Source organism: Rana temporaria, chromosome 4, assembly GCF_905171775.1.
Source record: "Rana temporaria chromosome 4, aRanTem1.1, whole genome shotgun sequence".
In the NCBI taxonomy this organism is placed as follows: domain Eukaryota; kingdom Metazoa; phylum Chordata; class Amphibia; order Anura; family Ranidae; genus Rana; species Rana temporaria.
Genome location: NC_053492.1, coordinates 321534824 through 321556750, shown reverse-complemented (window position 1 = coordinate 321556750; position 21927 = coordinate 321534824). Strand labels below are relative to the sequence as shown.

Here is a 21927-nt window from a genome sequence, read left to right as displayed (position 1 = left end):
GAAAATTTTGTTTCAGCTAAATAGCTTCCCTTACCTTACTGCAGTCCTGTCCTCATTGTTCGTTTTTGCTCTGATGTTGCTGTAATTCTGCTCTGTTCTGGACACTTCCTGGTTGTCTGTTTCCTGAGGACCACAGTACTGGAAGCTTCTAGTTTCGTTTTCCAAACCATCACTTCTCTATGGCTCTATACAGCACAGAGGCAGGATAACATGCAAAAACGAAACTGAAACTACAGGTACATTTTATGATTGATTTTTATCTATTTGTAATCGTTTTTAAAAGGAATCAGTTAACTATTATGTCTCTATACCCTGTAAACAGTCATTTGAGCAAAAAATATGTTTTCCTTTACAACTCCTTTAAGGTCTTTTTCACCATTTCCAAATGCTTACCGGGTTGAGCATGATCATCCCATTATTCCCCTTACTCGAGTGGCCACGAGGACTGCGTAGAGTTTACTGCTCAACAGCGCACTGCAGTACTGCCAAATTTGTGTGCATTCTTCTGGCATTGTTTATGTGGTTCCTAACTGAAGTAGACATTGGGGGTTATTTACTAAAGGAAAATACACTTTGCACTACAAGTGCATTGCAATTGCACTTGGAAGTGCAGTGGCTGTAGATCTGAGGGAGACATGCAAGGAAAAAACAGCATTTTAGCTTGCACATGATTGGATAATAAAATCAGCAGAGCTTCCCCTTATTTCGGATCTACCCCTCAGATTTACAGCGACTGCACTTTCAAGTGCACTTGTAGTGCAAAGTGGATTTTCCTTTCATAAATAGCCCCCATTGTTTTACTGCATCCTGTAATTATTAAAGTGGACATTAGTGTCATCTTTGGGTAGTTGTGTGTACCAACAAACTTTTTCCACAGACTACACATAGCTCTTGTAGGGGGATAGTTGCCATCTTCCCACACCTTCATGTGCTTTTTTTATGCTTTGGATTTTTCTATAGTCATATCTCTACATGCAATATCATTTTTAATACAGGATTTTTTTTAATGTTTTTTTGTTTAACCCCTTTGTGCTGACAGCCTCCTGGCTCTTTAAGAGTTCTAAAATCCAGGAGGTGGGCATTCGGGTCATGTGACCACTAATTGGCTGTCACAGTGGTCACATAATCGGAAAGCTACCAATCGCGAGTATGCATCGGAACCCGCCAGCTACTGTAATGGGAGTGTGCAGGGAGAGCGCTCTCAGCATGGCAAGTTGTTTGAACAAGTTGTATATGCTGCCGCCTGGTGTTGCTGCTCACCTGCCAAGTGGCCGCATATATGCGTACAGCCAGCACCAAGAGGTTAGGAACCTACATGAAAATGTGATCACCGAATATACAACATATAATATGTTTATGCTATTTTTATGTGCTTACCATCAAACCAAGATTATCCGAGATAACATTTTTCTAATTATAACCATATGCATATACTAATGTATTGTAAATGCAAAAACACTGAAAATTATAGACTGTTGCCTACCTACCTGATCTATGATTTTATCCACATCTGCAACAAGCAGAATTAACTGGTGTGTTGATAATCTGGATGACTGGGTCTCTGGAGGCGATGTAGAAACTTGTTCTTCAGAAACCACACATGCAGGAGCTGTATCTTTGTTAGTATTTTGTGTAAAACCTTTAGTCTCAGAGACATTGCATTCTGAAGTAACACGGGAAGTCACCTGTAAAATTGTCAGAGTACACAGAAAAAAAAAACATTAGCTTGTGAAAAATTAAGGGAAAAAAATGGTCTGGCAGGAAAGTTAATGAGTTTTGAATAAATATTTAGCATGCTAAGAATAGATGTAAAAAAACAAACAAATTTAAAAAAGATCTCTGCCGAACTTAAAAATAACTAAGAACGTGAAGTGAGGGAACGATTAAACAATGCTAAAAGTACTGCTTACAGCCTACAATCTATATTTACACTTCACTACTGTGCTAAGGTAACATTAATTTACACTTTGATAGACAGCAAATAATATTAAAAATAAATAAATACAATCTATATAGCGGCGTATAATACGCACCCTAACTTTAGGAGGGAAGTTTCAGGAAAAAAAACTTTCCACAGAACCCTGCGTATAACACGCAGGCACAGTTTACCCTCTATTTTCAGGGTAAAAAAGTGAGTGTTATATGCCAATAAATACTGTATATTTTTATTTGTAAGTTCAGTTTTGTTAATTTGTAACCCTATAATAAAACGAGGCACAGGATTTTCATTCAAACAATGTAGCAAATAAAAGCTTTATTAAAATGAAAAGTCCTTTAATGAAAAGAAAAGTTAAAAATTACATATGTAGCCAAATTATAGTTGCTGTTAACCGCTTGCCGACCGCCCACCGTAGTTTTACGGCGGAAGGTCGACTCAACTGCGCAAAATCACGTAATATATCACTGCCGGTCACCCGCGATCGCACGTTACAGAGCGAGAACTGGGAGCTGTGTGTGTAAACACACAGCTCCCGGTCCTTTCAGGGAGAGAAATGACTGATCGCATGTTCATACAATGTATGAACAGCGATCTGTCATTTTCCCTAGTCAGTCCCACTCCCCTTCAGTTATAACACACACAGGGAACATAATTAACCCCTTCCTTGCCCCTAGCATTAATCCCTTCCCTGCCAGTGAAATTTTTTTTTTTTTTTTTATTACAATAATTTTTATTGAGAGAAAAGTTTTTACCAGAGTACAAAGGTAGAAAACACTCACATAATTTCCCATGGAACAGTAGGGAAGATATAGACAACGTTGACAACATCAAACCAGGGCAGATTAAACCAAGTGAGCATGGTTAGGCAGTCAAGTATCATAACATTAAAGCATGAAGAATAAGGCGTCCGCCGTTACAGCCTTCCATACTCAGACAATACATTAAGGAGTGTATTGGGGAAAGTGGAGTAGTGTGGATGGAGGTCAGGGAGGGGAGGGGTTGGGTGGGGGGGGGTAGGAGGGGGAGGAAGGAAGGGAAGGAAGGGGGGGTGAGGAGGGGATGGAAAGGAGAGGGTAATGGAAGGGGGAAGGAGAGGGAGGATGAGATGGACACCTGTGGGACTTTTAACAGTATAATCTCATGTGGGTATTTGTTTAGGCAATATCAAAAAATGAACATAACAGAGGAAGACATTTCAAAATTTTTAAGTTCACTGCACACGGAACCAGTCTGTCCAGGGTTTCCATTGGGAGTAAAATTTCGCTCTTCTACCCTCCCTGTTTGCCAAGAGAGACTCAAAGACGTAGTTGTTTCTGGTCATTTCTAGGACCTCAGTTACACTAGGCACTGTATGTGATTTCCAGTTTCTAGTCACCAACAGCCTAGCAGCTAGCAGGATGTGGGTGACTACCACTCGAAAGTCTAGGGGAAATCCCTCCATTCCCAGATTCAATAGCGCCAGTTCAGGGCTGGGGGGGGGTTAATATACCCGTCATACGTGAAATACACCTAAAGACACCCCTCCAATAACTTGTTAGGTTCTTACACTGCCAAAATACATGGAAAATATTGCCCACTTCTCCACAGTCTCTCCAGCACAGCGGGGAGGCCGAGGGATAAAATTGAGCTATGCGATATGGGGTTAGGTACCAGCAGAGGGCTATTTTTTGGGATAGCTCCCAGTGGTTAATACACCTGGATGCTTTGTAAATAAGATTGAATGAGTATTTCCATTAACTCGGAGAAAATGTTTCGCCCAAATCTGTTTCCCACTTACAAAGTGGGGGGGACTTATTGAACAGTAGTTTATCCTGGAACAGATTATAGAAAAGGGAGATTCCTTTAGAGGGAGGGGTCGTTTTAGTGTAAAATTGCCATACAGCATCCTGAATCAGTACCCTACGGGATTGCAGAGAGTTAAGAAAATGGGAGGCCTGCGTATGTTTAAAGCTGTCATTTTGCTGCAGGCCGTGTGCCGCGGCAAGCGTTTCAAATGATTTGAGCGTATTGTGGCAATATAAGTCATCCAGCCAAGTGATGCCTTTAACGGCCCAGTTGGAGAATGTGGTGTACGGTACCGCATCTGATAGGGTGTCAATAGGGATTGGCACAGAAATGGTGCTGGAGGATGTATGTGCCAAGGCACATAGTTCTCTCCAGGCTAATATGGAGGCCTGGAAAGTTAACGGGAGTTGCCGTAATGGGAGAGGTCTCCAGGTGTCAAGTATCAATGTACTGAGGAGATCCTTGGTTGGGCTAAGGGCTTTTTCTATGCCACACCAAAGGATGTCGGGGGTAGGGGATATCCAACGTCTAATCTGGGTAAGAATAGCTGCTCGGTGGTAGTCCTTAATGTCAATCAAGCCCATGCCCCCTACCGACCTATGTCTAATCAGCAGGGCGCTTGGGACCCCATATGTAGCGATTAAGAATGCCGTTCAAGGATCTAAGGTGGTTGCATTTCAGTGGGATAGGGAGTGTACGAAAGATGTATAAGATTTGGGGAAGGAGCAACATTTTAAAGGAGGCCAAGCGTCCCGACCACGTCAGTTCGACCTTGGCTAGGCGAGCTGCCTCCTTGGCAATTTTGTCTATCAGAGGGATGTAGTTAATATCGGCCAGTTTCGCTGAGTCTGCTGTGATTTGGATCCCCAGGTATTGTATGCTGGACGCAGCCCAGGAGTATGGGAAGGAGGCCTGTAGGCGGGATTGGAGGTGGGGAGAGAGATTGAGACCCAGTATGAAAGATTTGGTGTAGTTAATTTTATAGTAGGATATACGGCTAAATTCTGCGAGAACACTGTGTGCTTGGGACAGAGAAGAGGTGGGTGAGGTTAAAAAGAGAATAATGTCGTCCGCAAACAGACTTATATTGTGGGACCTGCCAGCTAACACAAACCCCGGGATATCAGCGTGGGCTCTAATTTTTTCTGCTAGGGGTTCTACAAGTAGGTTGAATATGGAGGGGGACAGGGGACACCCCTGCCTAGTGCCGTTGGAGATTTTGAAAGTGGAGGAAAGCATACCTGAGGTATACACCTGTGCGCAAGGAGAGGAATACAGTGCCAGAATTGCTGTCAAGATGGGGCCGGAGAACCCAAATTTCTCCAGTACCTGGGACATATATCCCCAGTGAACCCTGTCGAAAGCCTTCTCTGCATCCAAGGAAAGGAGCAGAGAAGGCGTCCGAGAGGTCCCCGCATGGTGAACCAGGTCTATCACTCTTCTGGTCGCATCTGATGATTGTCTGCCTGAGGTGAACCCTGTCTGGTCTGGTTTCACCAGAGATGGTAGGAGTGGGAGCAGTCTGGACGCTAGTATTTTGGCATATAATTTCACATCCGTGTTTAATAGGGAGATAGGTCGAAAATTCGCAGGCGTAGTAGGTGTTTTCCCCGGCTTTGGGATAGTTACAATAAAAGCTTTGAGCATTTCGCTCGGGAACGAAGCAGAGAGCATTGCTTCAGAAAATACCTTACCCAGTGCGGGAGCTAGGAGAGAGCCAAAGGTCTTATAGTAGGAATTAGGGAGTCCATCTGGCCCCGGGGACTTCCCTATGGGGGTGGTTTTGATTGCTCGTTTAATTTCGGGTTCCGTGATCGGAGCATTAAGAGAATCCAGCTGGGTGCGGGACAAAGTGGGCAGTGCTAGGTCAGCCAGAAAGGAGCGAATTGCCTCCTCTACCGGTTGGGGCGTGGAGGGGTCCTCTCGGAGATTATACAGGGTGGAGTAATACTCCGCAAAAGAATTTGCTATGTCTTGAGGGTTGTATAATTTGCTGCCATCTATCTGTTTAACTAGGAAGGGGATGTTGGCTTTAATTCTGCGACTTTTTAGGCGTTGTGCCAGGAGTTTGCCTGCCCGGTTGCCGGACGCGTAGTGGGACAATTTGAGGGATTGGACGTGTTTGTCATAGCGTTCAAGTAGCAGTCTCCTGAGGTCAACGCGCAAATTGTATAACTGAGTAGCTATCGAGACATCAGGAGTCTGCTTGTTTAGTGGTTCAAGTGAGGCAATTTTGGTAAGGATGGAGTCTAGTTGTTGTGCTCTCTGCTTCCTTGCCCGGGCACTAAGTTGTATCATTATACCCCTAATGTAGGCCTTATGGGCACACCAAATGGAGAAAGGGTTAGAAACAGATCCCTCATTAACAGTGAAGAATTCTTCCAGATGAGAGGATAAGTGAGCTACATGTGAAGGTTGCTGAAGCAAATAGGAATCTGCCCTCCAGATAAAGGGGGAGCCCTGCCAGTGAAATTTTTACAGTAATCAAAGCATTTTTATAGCACTGATCGCTATAAAAATGCCAATGGTCCCAATAATGTGTCAAAAGTGTCCGAAGTGTCCGCCATAAGGTCACAGTACCGATAAAAATCGCAGATCGCCGCCATTACTAGTAAAAAAAAAAATATTAATAAAAAATGCCATAAATCTATCTCCTATTTTGTAGACACTATAACTTTTGCGCAAAAAAAAAAAAATCAATAAACGCTTATTGCGATTTTTTTACGAAAAATATGTAGAAGAATACGTATCGGCCTAAACTGAGGAAAAAAATAGTTTTTTTTATATATTTTTGGGGGATATTTATTACAGCAAAAAGTAAAAAATATTCATTTTTTTTCAAAATTGGCGCTCTATTTTTGTTTATAGCGCAAAAAATAAAAACCGCAGAGGTGATCAAATGCCACCAAAAGAAAGCTCTATTTGTGGGAAAAAAAGAGCCAATTTTGTTTGGGAGCCACGTCACACGACTGCGCAATTGTCAGTTAAAGCGACACAGTGCCGAATCGCAAAAAGTGGCCTGGTCATTGACCAGCAAAATGGTTCCGGGGCTGAAGTGGTTAAGTAAACCAATGCATATTGATGACACTAAATTTGGTCTGGCTTTAATGACTCCTGGAACACACACACAAGCTTTTTAGGTCTCAAGAAAGTTCCAATATTCCAAAATGGTAAAAACGACTTAAAGACTAACTCCAATTTTTGTCACCACGTTGTATTTAGGGTGTAACATGGTGCAAATGGGCACCCGTCACCCAAAACCTTACTCTTCCCAATATTTCTCCCCCTCCCGAAGCCAGTCACTTCTGAGACCTGTAAATGAACGAACTGCAAGTCCGGTCTGTCACCAGACAAGAGTATAGTGATCATCGCACTCGTAGTCCATTGAGATTTCTGCCCCCACTCCAACTGAAAGTCTGTACCTTGGTGCAGGCAGGGAGCTGGAGGAGCCTGGAATTACATCTCTAATTGATTGATCACTGATGCAATACTTTGCAGGCTCCAAAGAAAAACATTGAATGCAAAATCATGAGCATTTATTCATTTTTTTTCAAAGCTTGACTTTGCTTTCAACCACTTTGGCCCAGATTCACAGACAGCGGCGCACAATTATGCTGCCGTAGCGTATCTCCTGTACGTTACGCCGATGCAGCGTAGAGAGGCAAGCACTGCATTCAGCAAGCTATTGCTCCCAACGCTGCGTCTGCGTGGTGTAGATTTCGAAGGCGCAGGCCGGCGTAGGTGGAAGTGGGCTTGCCCCATGCAAAGTCATGCAAATGAGGCGTGACCCCATGCTAATGATGGTTTGAGAGCCAGACAAGTACGTTGAACGAACTGCGCATGCGTCGTGTCGTGGACGCATCCCCGTGCGCATGCTCATAACCACGTCGGAACAACTACCTAATATACACCGGATCACTGCCTACGCCATAAACGTAATCTACGCCCATCCAGACACATGTCCAACGTAAACTACGTAAAAACCGCCAGCCTCTGTTCCCTGATGCAGACCTTTACATGTCTGCTGCTGAGTTACACCTCCTTTATGGGGCTTAACTTTACGCCGACGTACAACTTACGCGCACCTCTCGTAGCCTGCGTCGTGCGGGGGCAGGTTCGTGAATCGCCGTATTTTCCTCATTTGCATATTTGAATGGCTAATCTATGGCAGTGCCACCATGCGGCCAGCGTAAATGTGCGCCCACCCTACGCCGGCATAGGCAAGTTACGTCGGCGGGATGAAGCCTATTTTTAGGCGTATCTTAGTTTGTGGGTACAGCGCACAGATACGACGGCGCATATTTGCACTTACGCAGCGTATCTGGAGATACGTTGGCGCAAGTGCTTTGTGAATCCGGGCCTCTGTCCAGGGCGATTTTCATACACATTAAAACTCAGCATTTGTTTGCTAGAAATACTTAGAACCCCAAATATATTTTTTCTGAAAGCAGGGGCCTTGGAGAATAAACAGAGGCCATTTATCAAAACACAAATTTTCAGGGAAAAACACACTAAAATGAATTTGAGTGCATACAAATAGAATATATCAGGGGTCTCCAAAGTATGGCCAGTAAGCCACATCCAGCCCACCGGGACTGTTGTCCCAGTCCACAGCTTGAATCGTCAGACTCACTGCATGGTCAGTTCCTGCTCAAGCTCTGGTGGACAGGGAGATAGCCTAACCCGTTTTGCTGGCTGCTTCAAAGGCTCAGGGGAGTGAAAACCACAAATGTCACTGCTGGTGCTGTTGGGGACACAAATATGGAAGGGGGCTCCAAGGGGGACATAAATATGCAGGGGGGCTCTGATTTGGACATACATTATCTCAAAAAAGTGAGTACACCCCTCACATTTTTGTAAATGTTTTATTATATCTTTTCATGTGACAACACTGAAGAAATTACACTTTGCTACAATGTAAAGTAGTGAATGTACAGCTTGTATAACAGTGAAAATGTGCTGTCCCCTCAAAATAACTCAACACACAGCCATTAATGTCTAAATCGCTGGCAACAAAAGTACACCCCTAAGTTAAAATGTCCAAATTGGGCCCAAAATATCAACATTTTGTGTGACCCCCACCATTTACCAGCACTGCAAACCCTCTTGGGCATGGTGTTCACCAGAGCTTCAAAGGTTGCCACTGGAGTCCTCTTCCACTCCTCCATGACAACATCACAGAGCTTGTGGCTGTTAAGAGACCTTGCGCTCCTTTACCTTCCGTTTGAGGATGCCCCACAGATGCTCAATAGGGTTTAGATCTGGATGCTTGGCCAGTCCATCACCTTTACCCTCAGCTTCTTTAGCAAAGCAGTGGTCGCCTTGGAAGTGTGTTTGGGGGTCGTTATGTTGGAATACTGCTTTGCGGCCCAATCTCTGAAGGGAGGGGTTCATGCTCTGCTTCAGTATGTTACAGTACATGTTGGCATTCTTGGTTCCCTCAATGAACTGTAGCTCCCCAGTTTTTTCAGCACTCATGCAGCCCCAGACCATGGCACTCCCACCACAATGCTTGACTGAAGGCAAGACACACTTGTGTTTGTATTCCTCACCTGGTTGCCTCCACACACGCTTGACATCTGTACCAAATAAGTTATTTTTGGTCTCATCAGACCACAGGACATGGTTCCAGTAATCTGTGTCCTTAGTCTGCTTGTCTTCCACAGTTTTCTGGCTTTCTTGTGCATCATCTTTAGAAGAGGCTTCCTTCTGGGATGACAGCCATGCAGACCAATTCGGACATTTTTACTTAGGGGTTTACTCACTTGTGTTACCAGTGGTTTAGACATTAATGGCTGTGTGTGGAGTTATTTTGAGGGAACAGCAAATTCACACCGTCAAACAAGCTGTGCACTCACTATTTTACATTGTAGCAAAGTGTAATTTCTTCTGTCACAATAAAAGATATAATAAAATATTTACAAAATGTGAGGGGGGTGTATTCACTTTTGTGAGATACTGTAAATATGTGAGGGGGGCACTGATGCAGGGGGGGGGTCTGATGGTGACACAAATGTGCAGGGGGGGGGTCTGATGGTGACACAAATGTGCAGGGGGGGGGGGTCTGATGGTGACACAAATGTGCAGGGGGGGGGTCTGATGGTGACACAAATGTGCAGGGGGGGGGGTCTGATGGTGACACAAATGTGCAGGGGGGGGGTCTGATGGTGACACAAATGTGCAGGGGGGGGTCTGATGGTGACACATATATGCAGAGGGGGGTATGATGGTGACACAAATGTGCAGGGGGCTCATATGGGGACACAAATATGCAGGGGGGCATCGATGGGGACACAAATATGCAGGGGGGCATCGATGGGGACACAAATATGCAGGGGGGCATCGATGGGGACACAAATATGCAGGGGGGCATCGATGGGGACACAAATATGGAAGGGGGCTCTGATGAGAACACAAATATGGAAGGGGGCTCTGATGAGAACACAAATATGGAAGGGGGCTCTGATGAGAACACAAATATGGAAGGGGGCTCTGATCGGGACACAAATATGCTGGTGGTTCTAAGAGGAACACAAATATGGAGGGGGTCTGATGGGGATCAAATGTATGGAGGCGTGTGTGTGCGACGGTAACACAGATGTAAGGCCCTGTGCACTATGGAAGTTTACCCCCCCTGTGCATGAGGTTATGGCTTTTAGGAGCAGGCGGAGGATACAGGTGCACCATCAAGCTCTATTGCCATCAGCCTATCAAATTTTATTCTGCTGCAGATTCATTAACCCCTTAAGGACCGCCGCACAACTATTTACGTTGGCAGAATGACACGGCTGGGCATATGGACGTACAGGTACGTCCCCTTTAAGAAGCCCAGCCGTGGGTCGCGAGCCGGTCCTTTCCTCGGTGACCGTGCCCACGGGACCCGCGATCGGGTCACAGAGAGGAAGAATAGGGAGAAGTGTAAACAAACCTCTCCCCATGCTTCCTAGTGAGAGTGTCACTGATCGTCTGTTCCCTGTCATAGGGAACGACGATCAGTGACGTCACACGCCCAGCCACGCCCCCCTACAGTAAGAAACACAAACTAGGACACACGTAACCCCTTTAGCGCCCCCTACAGGTTAATCCCTTCACTTCATTTTCACAGTATCAGTGCATTTTTATAGCACTTTTTTCGCTGTGAAAATGACAATGGTCCCAAAAATGTTTCAAAAGTGTCCAATGTGTCCGCCATAATGTCGAAGTGACGGGAAAAAAAAAAAAAAAAAATCGCTGTTCGCCGCCATTACTAGTCAAAAAAATATATATTAATAAAAATGCCATAAAACTATCCCCTATTTTGTAAACGAGTATAACTTTTGGCGCAAACCAAATAACGCTTATTGCGATTTTTTTTTACCAAAAATATGTAGAAGAATACGTATCGGCCTAAACTGAGGAAAAAATGTATGTTTTATATATTTTTGGGGGATATTTATTATAGCAAAAAGTAAAAAATATTGCATTTTTTTTAAATTGTCGCTCTATTTTTGTTTATAGCGCAAAAAATAAAAACCGCAGAGGTTATCAAATATCACCAAAAGAAAGCTCCATTTGTGGGAAAAAAAGGACGTCAATTTTGTTTGAGAGCCACGTCAAACGACCGCTCAATTGTCAGTTAAAGCGAAGCAGTGCCGAATCGCAAAAAGGGGCCTGGTCCTTTTACCTGCATAATGGTCCGGGGCTTAAGTGATTATGACCCCTTTCACACTGGAGGCGATTTTCTGTCATTTTAGAGCTCAATATAGCGATGTAAAGAACCTGAAAAGCCCCTCTCAAGCCTCCCCAGTGTGAAAACCTGAGTGCTTTCAAACTGGGGTCGTGCACTTGCATGACGGGAAGTCCTGAAAGCAGTATCTTTGGGGAGGTTTGCGACCGGTGTATAAACCGCTCCCAAAACACCCTGCCTATAAAAATGAATGCAACCCCACTATCACCCGCAAAGCGAAGCTAAAACAACTGTAAAGCTCCTCTAAAACTAGCGGCGCTGCCCTAGTGTGAAAGGGGTCTAAAGAAATAACTAAAAATCATTTGTGGGAGAGTTACACATCCTTATTGCTCTGACAGTGAAGAACCCTCTTGAGCAGTTTAAGGTTAAACCGCTTCTCCTCCAGTCTCAATGTGAGGCCCGTGTCCTCATACACTCCCCTGGGACTGAATAGTTCCCGCAGCAGACAGATTGGACACTTTTGGGACCACTGACATTTATACAGCGATCAGAGCTAAAAATAGACACCGATTACTGTATAAATGTCATCGGCAAAGAAGGGGGGCGATCAAGGGATTAAATGTGGGATTAAATGTGTTCCCCTCAGCGTGTTCTAACTGTGGGGGGGATGGGACTACCTGGGGAGGAGACAGATCGGTTTTCCTACATACTAGGAACACACGATCTGTCTCTCCTCCCCTGCTAGAACATGGATTTGTGTGTTTACACACACACACACCCAGATCCTCGTTCTGGGTTATCAGAAGTTCCGTCTCTAGAGAGGGAGTCGGGGCGTGTTTGTGTCTGGATTCCACCGATCGCAGGTCATCGAGAAGGGAAGTCAACTGTTAAGTATGACGTTTGATTCTGGATCCGTGCTTTATAAGCACCCCGCAGATCACCTTCACACACCATGCCAGCGTTGCTGTCTGGTGTGTCATTGGTCTGAAAGTAGTGGTCCAGTTCCTTGATGACATCCTTGAGCACTTCTTCATCTTGTAGGAGGCTTTCGTTCAACCGCCACGTTCGTGACCTGTTAGTTAAACTATTGGTCAGTGTGTAGGAGAGTAGGATCGGCGCATGGTCCGACCAAGTAATGGACCCCATCGAGGAACTTCGTACAGAGTGCAAGTTAGAATGTGGGATCAGAAAATTATCGATTCTAGAGTACTGTTTTTGTGGGAGAGAGAGTAAAAAGTATAGTCCCTTTCGGTAGGGTGAGAGAGGCGCCAAACATCAACTGAGCCCTATGCAAAGATCGCGCAACACGTTTCCGGGAACTGGGGAGGGTCGAAAAGCCTCCCGAGCAGGTGTCTTCAGTCGGGATCAGCGGGGTATTAAAGTCGCCCCCGAGCATCAATTGTCCCCTTGCAAATTCCAGCAGGGAGTCCAGAGTTGTAGTAATGAAAAGGTCTTGATGGGTGTTTGGGGCATATAACCTCGCCAAAGTAACCTCCACACCGCCAACTGTCCCCTTGCGTTTCTTGAACAAAAGCGACATCTGTCCGCAAACGACGTAGGTCTTGAATTAACATACGCCTCTTTTCAGGGATGTTCAGACCCTTTGCGTTCAGCGAGAGTACGTTCATCACCTCCAAGGCCCCGGGGTGAGGAGAAGTAAAGGATAGGAGGGGGAAAAAAGGAAATTTAGAATGATTAGAATGGAAGGAGGGAAAGGTAAGAGGATGCAGGGGGCGAGTGGAACAGATAGTAAAGAAAAGAAGGAACCCCCGTGGGTGAGTGGCCCGGCGGGGTTAGTAAGAGGAGGAGAGTATCACCAACGCGAATAGGCTCTCCTAAGTAGGAACTTAAACTAAATCGGTAGCAAACTAATGCTAATACCCTAACCAGTACCAGCCTGGAAATCAAGCGTTGGCCTACGTGGGGATGTGGACAGCAATAACCGGGGAGGAACCCACCCGGCCAACCCCACCATCTTAAGTAAACAGGATTTGGCAACTATCTCTAGAAGGCATGTGTACAAGGACTTCAAACAGTTATGGGAACATATATATCATAATAAACATAAGATAAGATACACACAGGTTAGGGTGAATAAAAACCAAACAGTCAAACAAACAAGCTCCCCCAGAGAGAATTAAGAATAACCCCTCTTTAACCAAGGTGGTCCGAAGTCTACACCCAAAGGGCCCTAGCTCAGTCACTGCGCTGCCCTGTCTAGCAACCATATGTACTGCGGGCTGGAGGGGTAAATATATGCGGGCAGCGACAGGTAAGGTAGTCAAGCAGAGCAAAACGGAAAACACTGGGGGCAGAAAAAGTAAAAAATTAAAATCTCCCAACCTAGAAACATAGGAAAAATGGGGTAAGTACTCTGTCAGCCTGTGTGCATCAAGGGATCAGCACATCAAATGGGCGCTTATGACTCACGCAACGTCTCCACGGAAGGCGTCTGAGACCTCCGTCTGTACCTCTGGGATCGGGCAGGCTGGCTGTTCCGAGACGCGGAGGGGCTCGGGCGTCCCGCCATCCTGGATGTCATCTGAAGCCAGTTGGGGACATGCACAGGCTCCGCATCTAAAAAAATAAAGAGTGCCGGCAGATCCGCTGGGGTGTGCAGGGTGAATGAAGCTTGAGCCCTCCGGAAAGTAACGGCTAGGGGATACCTCCAACGGTAGGTGCAATCTTTTCTCCTGGCCAGTTCCAACAGTGGTTTCAGCAGGGCGCGTCTCTGCAGAGTCGCTCTGGATAGGTCTGGAAGAACTTGGATTTGTGCACCATCAAACTCCACGGTCCCATGTTCCCAGGCCTTACGCAGGATGATCTCCTTCTGCGAGTAGCGGTGCAGCTGGCATAAGACGTCACAAGGTCTGTCAGGATCCGCTGACCTAGGCCCAAGTGTTCTGTGCACGCGGTCAATCTCCAGCGACGGCGGGGGAGCCTCCAGCAATCCTTGGAAGATCGCCGTGACTGTCGCCACCAGGTCCTCCGCCCCCAGTGGCTTCCGGAAGACCCCGCAGCCGCAAGTTATTGCGGCGACTGCGGTCCTCCATCTCTTCCAGGTGGAGCTGCATATCCGTAGCCATAGCTGCCTGGGAGGCTTGGGATCTTTCCAGGGCTATCACCCTGTGCTCCAGGGAGGAAACCGAGGCCTCACCAATGTCTACCCGCTCTGTGAGAGAGGTAATGTCGGCCCTTACCTCCAGAATATCCTTCTTGTGCGCCTCTTCGATACGGAGGATGAGGGCCTCTATATCAGACCTCGTGGGGAGGGCCTGCAGCATGGCATGTAGGTCAACATCCCAGCGGCTCGGGAGCTGTGAGGTGCCGGTCATGTCTGTGCGGAACACCGCCGGGGTCTCTGCTACGTGTCCTGGGTGAGGAGTTGGAGTGCGGGCCGTCTCAATGCTGGTCTCCATGCCCGGCGAGGTATGCAGTTGATCCCTGAAGTAGCGTCGGAATCCACCTTGAGGTGTTAGAGGTCGGTTCCCACGGGTGGCTGCTCTGGTTCTGTACCTCCTAGTGGGTAGCATGCCGTTTTTACATCCGAAAAAAATAGGATTTTTTGTACCCTAAAATCCTTTTCTTTGTCGTCCATGGACGCACACAGCCTCTTAATTCTTGACAAGTGGGTTATGGACGACAAGAGAAAATAGGATTTTTTGTACTCACTGTAAAATCTTTTTCTTTGTCGTCCATGGACGGACACAGCACCCACCCTTCCTTCTTAGGTTTGTACTGCTGCTTGTTACGAACTGAGGCTGCATGCTGCAGGGAGGAGGGTTATGTTAGGAGGGACCGCCCCCTGGGCGGGGCTGTTCAGCTCTGTTTAAAATGACATGTATATGAATATCTAACACGTTTCTGCCTAGTCCTCTCCTGTAAACAGGAAACATAACCCACTTGTCAAGAATTAAGAGGCTGTGTCCGTCCATGGACGACAAGAGAAAGATGGTTTGGTAGCCGAGTCAGGCAGGGGGAGTCGAGGAGCTCCTCAGAAGCACGTCTTTACTCGGCCATCGCTAAGCCACGCCCCCCACAGATCCTCATTCTGGCTCTGTCACGAGCGATCGCCGGTGCCCTGTACCGCCATACAGCTATAGCAATTCGCGAAGGGGAGCCATTCTGCCGCCGTCAAACGGCGGTGGTCGGCAATCGCTTAAAAGCCTTTACAGGTTATTAGTTTAGAGTTAACCATGAAATATGGCCCTAGAATTATTGCTCTGACCCTGACATTTGCAGCAATATATTACGTGTGTTGCAACTGCTGTGTACATATATGCTCAGGCATGTGTTTGCATTTGATTGTATACGTGGTGGGGGTGCTTTTAAAAAGTTTTTTATTGTTGTATTAAATTATTTTACATTTAACTTCATTGCTACCACAAGCGGGCTAACAATCTTAGCTTTGGGCTAGTGACAGGTATTCTTAGACCCCCAATGTCTCCCCTCCCCTGCCCTCAAATGCAGCAAGCACAAATCATGTTTGATAAGCTGCTTTCCCTGGCTTTAGCAGCCAGAATATGACAGCTTTGAAACCGAAACAAATTAAATCAACATCACTTCTAGGTTCATTAGATATAGAGGAGATAGGGGAATGGAGGTTCGTTTTTGTTTTCTGCAGCTTGCTATCCCAGCTGCTTACAGAGGGCCCGGGCTCTCTGAAGAAACTGGAGATCAGAGTCACCCATATCACTTTTATCGACCAGCCAATCTCTGGTTGTAAAAAACGTATAAGACGCTTAGGGCAACTGCTGCAGTGGAGTTCCACCCAAAAGTGAAACTTTCACTTTAAGCATCCCCCCCCCAGATGCCACATTTGGCATGTAATTTTTTTTTGGGGGGGGGGGGAGAGGGCGACTACTTTAGAGAGGAACTTTCTGTCCCACTTCCTCCTAGGCGGCGACTCCTCCTTCTGGGACATGTAACAGGTCCCAGAAGATTGCCTGTCCACAGGGGAGCGCAGCGTGACTTACATGCGCAGTGCGCGTCCAGCCGTGAAGCCACAAGCTGTCACGGCTGGGTGCCCACAGTTCCAATGGAAGTGCCGAGGAGAGGAGGGGGGCTCATGCTGCCGCATTGCTGGACCATGTAAAATGCTGTCTGATTTTGATTAAAATTGAGCAGCTAAACTTTTTGTAGCTGCTGACTTTTAATAGATAAAAAAAACCTGGAACTCCGCTTTAAATTTAGGATGTTTTCATATGTTCAGTCGACAGCAAGTAAATAAAGAGATTTTTAATACAGCTTACCTGTAAAATCTTTTTCTTGGAGTACATCACGGGACACAGAGCGGCATTCATTACTATATGGGTTATATGGAGTACCTTCAGGTGTAGACACTGGCAATCTCAAACAGGAAATGCCCCTCCCTATATAACCCCCTCCCATAGGAGGAGTACCTCAGTTTTGTAGCAAGCAGTATGCCTCCCAAAATGGTCCTCAAAAAAGAGGGGTGGGAGCTCTGTGTCCCGTGATGTACTCCAAGAAAAAGATTTTACAGGTAAGCTGTATTAAAAATCTCTTTTTCTTTATCGTACATCACGGGACACAGAGCGGCATTCATTACTATATGGGATGTCCCAAAGCAATGCTTACAATGAGGGGAGGGAGAACATCTCCAAGACAAAAGGATTTAATTTAGAGATATACTCAAATCATAATAAATCCAACTTAGTTGAGAAAAATAATTTTACATTTTAAATTTAACTCAAAAAAGAGGAGCCCCCGGAATCCGAGGGTCTCAAACTGCAGCCTGCAGCACTGCCTGCCCGAAGGCAGTATCAGTATTCCTTCTTACGTCCAACTTGTAGAATTTTGTAAACGTGTGGACAGAAGACCAGGTTGCCGCCTTGCAAACTTGAGCCATAGAGATCTGGTGGTGTGCTGCCCAGGAGGCGCCCATGGCTCTAGTAGAATGAGCCTTTAATGATACTGGAGGAGGCAACCCTTTCAAGCCGTAGGCCTGAGTGATTAATTGCTTAATCCACCTAGAAATGGTAGACTTTGCAGCTGCCTGCCCCTTCTTGGGCCCATCCGGTAGAATGAACAGCACATCTGTTTTCCGGATCTTCTTTGTAGCTTTAAGATAGGCCTTCATGGCCCTGACAATATCCAAGGTATGCAGCAACCCTTCCTTTCTGGAAGTAGGTTTAGGGAAGAAGGATGGTAATACCAAATCCTGGTTCAAATGAAAACTGGATATGACCTTCGGTAGGAAGGAAGGATGAGGGCGGAGAACGACCCTGTCCTTATGAAAAACAAGATATGGTTCCTTACAGGATAAGGCCGCTAGCTCCGAAACTCTTCTTGCGGAAACTATGGCAACCAAAAATACTAACTTCCTTGTCAGTAGAACCAAAGGAATTTCAGCCAACGGCTCAAACGGTTGTTTCTGTAAACTTGACAGAACAAGATTTAAATCCCACGGACAAAGCGGGGATTTAACTGGAGGTCTAATACGTAAGACCCCTTGAAGGAAGGTCTTAACCAGCGAGTGGGTGGCCAGCGGCCGCTGAAACCACACTGACAGAGCAGAAATCTGTCCTTTGATTGTGCTTAATGCCAATCCTTTATCCACTCCTAGCTGGAGAAAACTTAATACTCTATCGATGGTAAATTTGCGAGAAAGCCATCGCTTGGACTCACACCAGCCTACATAGGCCTTCCAGACCCTGTAATAAATCACCCTAGAGACCGGTTTCCTGGCTCTGATTAGGGTAGAGACTACTTTCTGAGACAGACCTCTACCCCTGAGAATCAGGGATTCAGCTTCCAGGCCGTCAAATTTAGATGCCGTAAGGCAGGGTGGAGGATCGGACCTTGCGATAGCAGGTCTGGCCGTAGAGGAAGAGTCCAAGGGTCTCCCACTACCATCTTTAGGATGAGTGAGTACCATGCCCTTCTGGGCCATGCTGGAGCTACCAGGATGACTGGTATGTGTTCCACCCGGATCCTGCGCAGCAGGCGGGGTAGTAACTGGAGCGGGGGAAACGCATAAAGAAGTTTGAACTGATGCCAAGGGCAAACCAACGCATCGGTTCCGCAGGCCATCGGATCCCTTGAGCGGGATATGAACCTGTCTAGTTTCTTGTTGAGTCTCGATGCCATGATATCCACGTCCGGCACTCCCCATCTTTGGCAGAGTGCTTGAAAGACTTGTGGATGCAGAGACCATTCCCCCGGCCATAGAGTCTGGCGGCTTAAGAAGTCCGCCTGAAAGTTGTCCACTCCTGGAATGAATATTGCCGATATGCAGGGCACATGCGCCTCTGCCCATAGGAGAATCAAGCTCACCTCTCTCTGAGCGGCTTGACTCCTGGTTCCCCCTTGGTGATTTATGTATGCCACGGCCGTGGCATTGTCTGATTGAATTCTCACCGGGAACCCCTGCAATTTTGACGTCCAAGCCCTGAGGGCTAGTCGAGCAGCTCTGAGCTCCAAGATGTTGATGGGCAACTGCTTCTCTGGCTTTGCCCAAGTACCTTGGCGAGTGCAACCATCCAAAATTGCTCCCCAGCCCGTCAGGCTGGCGTCTGTGGTCACTATCTTCCAAGCCACTGGGCTGAAAGACTTCCCCTTCAGTAGATTCTGAGGGTCTAACCACCAACACAGACTTTGTCGGACTCTTGATAAGAGCGGCAACGGGATATCCAAGGCCTGTGGCCTTCTGCTCCATGCTGACAGGATGGCTGCCTGTAGGATGCGAGTGTGGCTCTGGGCGTATGGTACCGCCTCGAACGTGGCCACCATCTTGCCTAGTAACCTCATACATAGGCGAATAGTCGGTTCTTTCTTGCTTAGAACCAGTAGGATTAATTCCTTGATGGCTTTTACCTTCCTCAGAGGTAGGAACACTCCTTGTTGTTCTGTGTCTAATCTCATGCCGAGATATTCCAACTGCCTTGTGGGCTGGAAAGCTGACTTTTCTCGATTTAGGACCCAGCCGAACCTCTCGAGGTATTGGACCGTGAGGGCCACTGCTCGCTCCAAGCCGGGAGACGAGTGGTCTATGACTAGGAGGTCGTCCAGGTATGCTAGGATCGTGACCCCTTGGATCCTTAGCTTGGCTAGGATCGGAGCTAGGACCTTCGTGAACACCCGGGGGGCCGTAGCCAACCCGAAGGGAAGCGCCACGAATTGGAAGTGACGCGAAGCCACCATGAAGCGTAGATATCTTTGATGTGGCTGATAAATTGGAACATGAAGGTAGGCATCCTTTATGTCTATGGACGCCATGAAGTCGTCCTTCTGGAGTGTGGCAGCTGCTGACCGCACGGATTCCATCCGAAATGAGCGGATCTTTAGATATGCATTTACCATCTTTAGGTCCAAAATTGGCCTGACATCTCCATTGGATTTTGGATGATGAATAGGTTGGAGTAGAAACCCAGCCCCTGTTCCAGGACTGGCCGGAATCCGAGGCGGATCGTTTGGAATCCTCGACTCCTGGAAATGAGGAGGAGGAAACCTTAGGAAATCTAATTTGTAGCCTGTGGCCACGGAAGACCGTACCCACTCGTCGGGAATGCTGGCTTCCCAAATCTCTGAAAAGAGTCGCAGCCTTCCCCCCACCTTCGTGGGTGGGGGCGCCCCTTCATAAGGTTGGCTTGGGGGCTGGTTTTGCTGGTTTGCGAAACCACTGCCTTTTGCCTCTAACAGCCTGTCCTTGTGATCTGCTGTTGAAGCCGAAGTTTGCTTTTGCAGGAGGCCGTCGATACTGCTTGGCATTAGAGGGCCCCTGCCCAGGGGAATACTGTCGTTTAAACGCAGGCCCCTGAACCTTCTTCTTAGTTGGCAAGAGAGTACTCTTGCCGTTTGAAATGGTCTGAATGTATTTATCTAGGTCTTCTCCGAAGAGTCGTCCTCCATGGAAGGGGAACCCTACCAGGAGCTTCTTGCATGGGGGCTCAGCCTCCCAGCTTTTTAACCATAAGAGTCTTCTCATATGGATAAGGGATAACGATAAACGTGACGCTTGCTGGATAGAATCCTTGATTGCGTCTACCGTAAAACATATGGCCTTAGGGACATCCGAAAATTCTTCTGCCTGCTGGGCAGGAATAAGTTTAAGCATCTGCTTAAATTGATCCGATAATGCTTGAGCGACCCCAATCGCAGCCACAGCTGGCTGTACTACTGCCCCTGCAGTAGTGAAGGAGTTCTTAAGTAGTGCTTCCAAGCGCTTATCAACTGGATCCTTGAACACCTGTATGTTTTCTACAGGGCATGTTAACGATTTGTTAACACATGAGATGGCTGCGTCCACTGCAGGAGTAGCCCATCTTTTGGAAAAATTTTCTTCCATAGGATATAGGACAGAGAACTTCTTAGGTGGTAAGAAGATCTTATCTGGCTTGTTCCAATCTTGGAACAAAACTCCCTCTAATAGAGGATGGATCGGAAACACAGCATTGCTTTGAGGCGCCCTCAGTGAGCCCAAAGCTGAAACCGTCGATACCTGGAGATCTGGTACTGGCAAGTTGAATGCCCTATGGACCAAGTCCGACAATCCTTGAATCCACCAGCTCTCCCTCAGGGAGACTGCCCCAGACTCCTCTGTATCCGGATCTTCGATCCCTGAACCTACTTGGTCCTTGTCCAAGAGGTCGTCCAATTCCCCTGAGGAAAGGACCTCCTCTTCTGAGGGTCCGCGCTCGGGCGACGGAGATCTATTCCGCTTACTGCCCCGCATAGCTGCGGCTATCATTTTACCCATGCTTTTCTGCATCTCTTTTAAAGAGGTGAGTAATACCTCCTCCGTGACCATCTTAGGGTTGGACTGACCCGCGTCAGCTCCAGCCCCAGATCCCGATGGCCCCAAGGCTCCCTGTGGGGAAAGCAGCGGCATAGCTTTGTCCGAGACCTCAGACTCTCTGGGGGAATCCCCACCTCTTGTACCCTTGTTTTTTGATGCCATGGTACAATACCGAGGTACACCTGCTACTTATTGGTACCTGGGACTTATAAATAGTTAAATGCCCAAACACCTGTTTGGGGGATAAAAAATGCTTCCTCTCCCCTAGATGACACTTTTTTTTTTTTTTTTTTTCAAAAAAAAATCTTTTTTTTTCAAATCTAGGAAAGAAAAAACATTCTGTCCCCCTGAGTAGTATTGCAAGAAAAACTATGAGATGGAAAAGAAACAGCCTATTCCTAGGCTTGAAAACAGTCTTCTGAAGACTGCAATATTCTTTCTGGCCACTGTGTGTCCTCGGCGCCCCGTGCTTGCCGTTCTGGTCTTTCCTCCTCAGTTCCAAAGTATTGAATGAGCTATATGGAACAAACAAGGAAGGGCCGCCCCTTCCTTAAGCCACTGACCCGCCCTTCCCCCCCAGCAATCTCAAACAGGAAATGCCCCTCCCGACAGGGGGGGGGTGGGGTTGGGAGGACGGGACCTCTCTGCTCCAGCAAACTGCAGCCTGCAGCCTGGAACCATGAGGAGGTCAGCGTTTTGCCTGCTTTGCAGGCGGTGAGGAGGAAGACTGAATGGAGCATCGCCTGGAGGCTTGCAGGTAAGCACAGCTCTCTGACACAC

At 47.0% G+C, this 21927-nt stretch overlaps 1 protein-coding gene across 1 annotated transcript in view; it reads right to left on the bottom strand.

Moving 5' to 3' along the window:
* The window catches only part of COG2 (component of oligomeric golgi complex 2), a 240942-nt gene that overhangs the window by 79173 nt on the left and 139842 nt on the right, over positions 1–21927 (bottom strand). Inside the window, 1 exon segment of the mRNA XM_040347789.1 lies at positions 1488–1685. Coding sequence (XP_040203723.1) covers positions 1488–1685 — 198 coding nt within the window.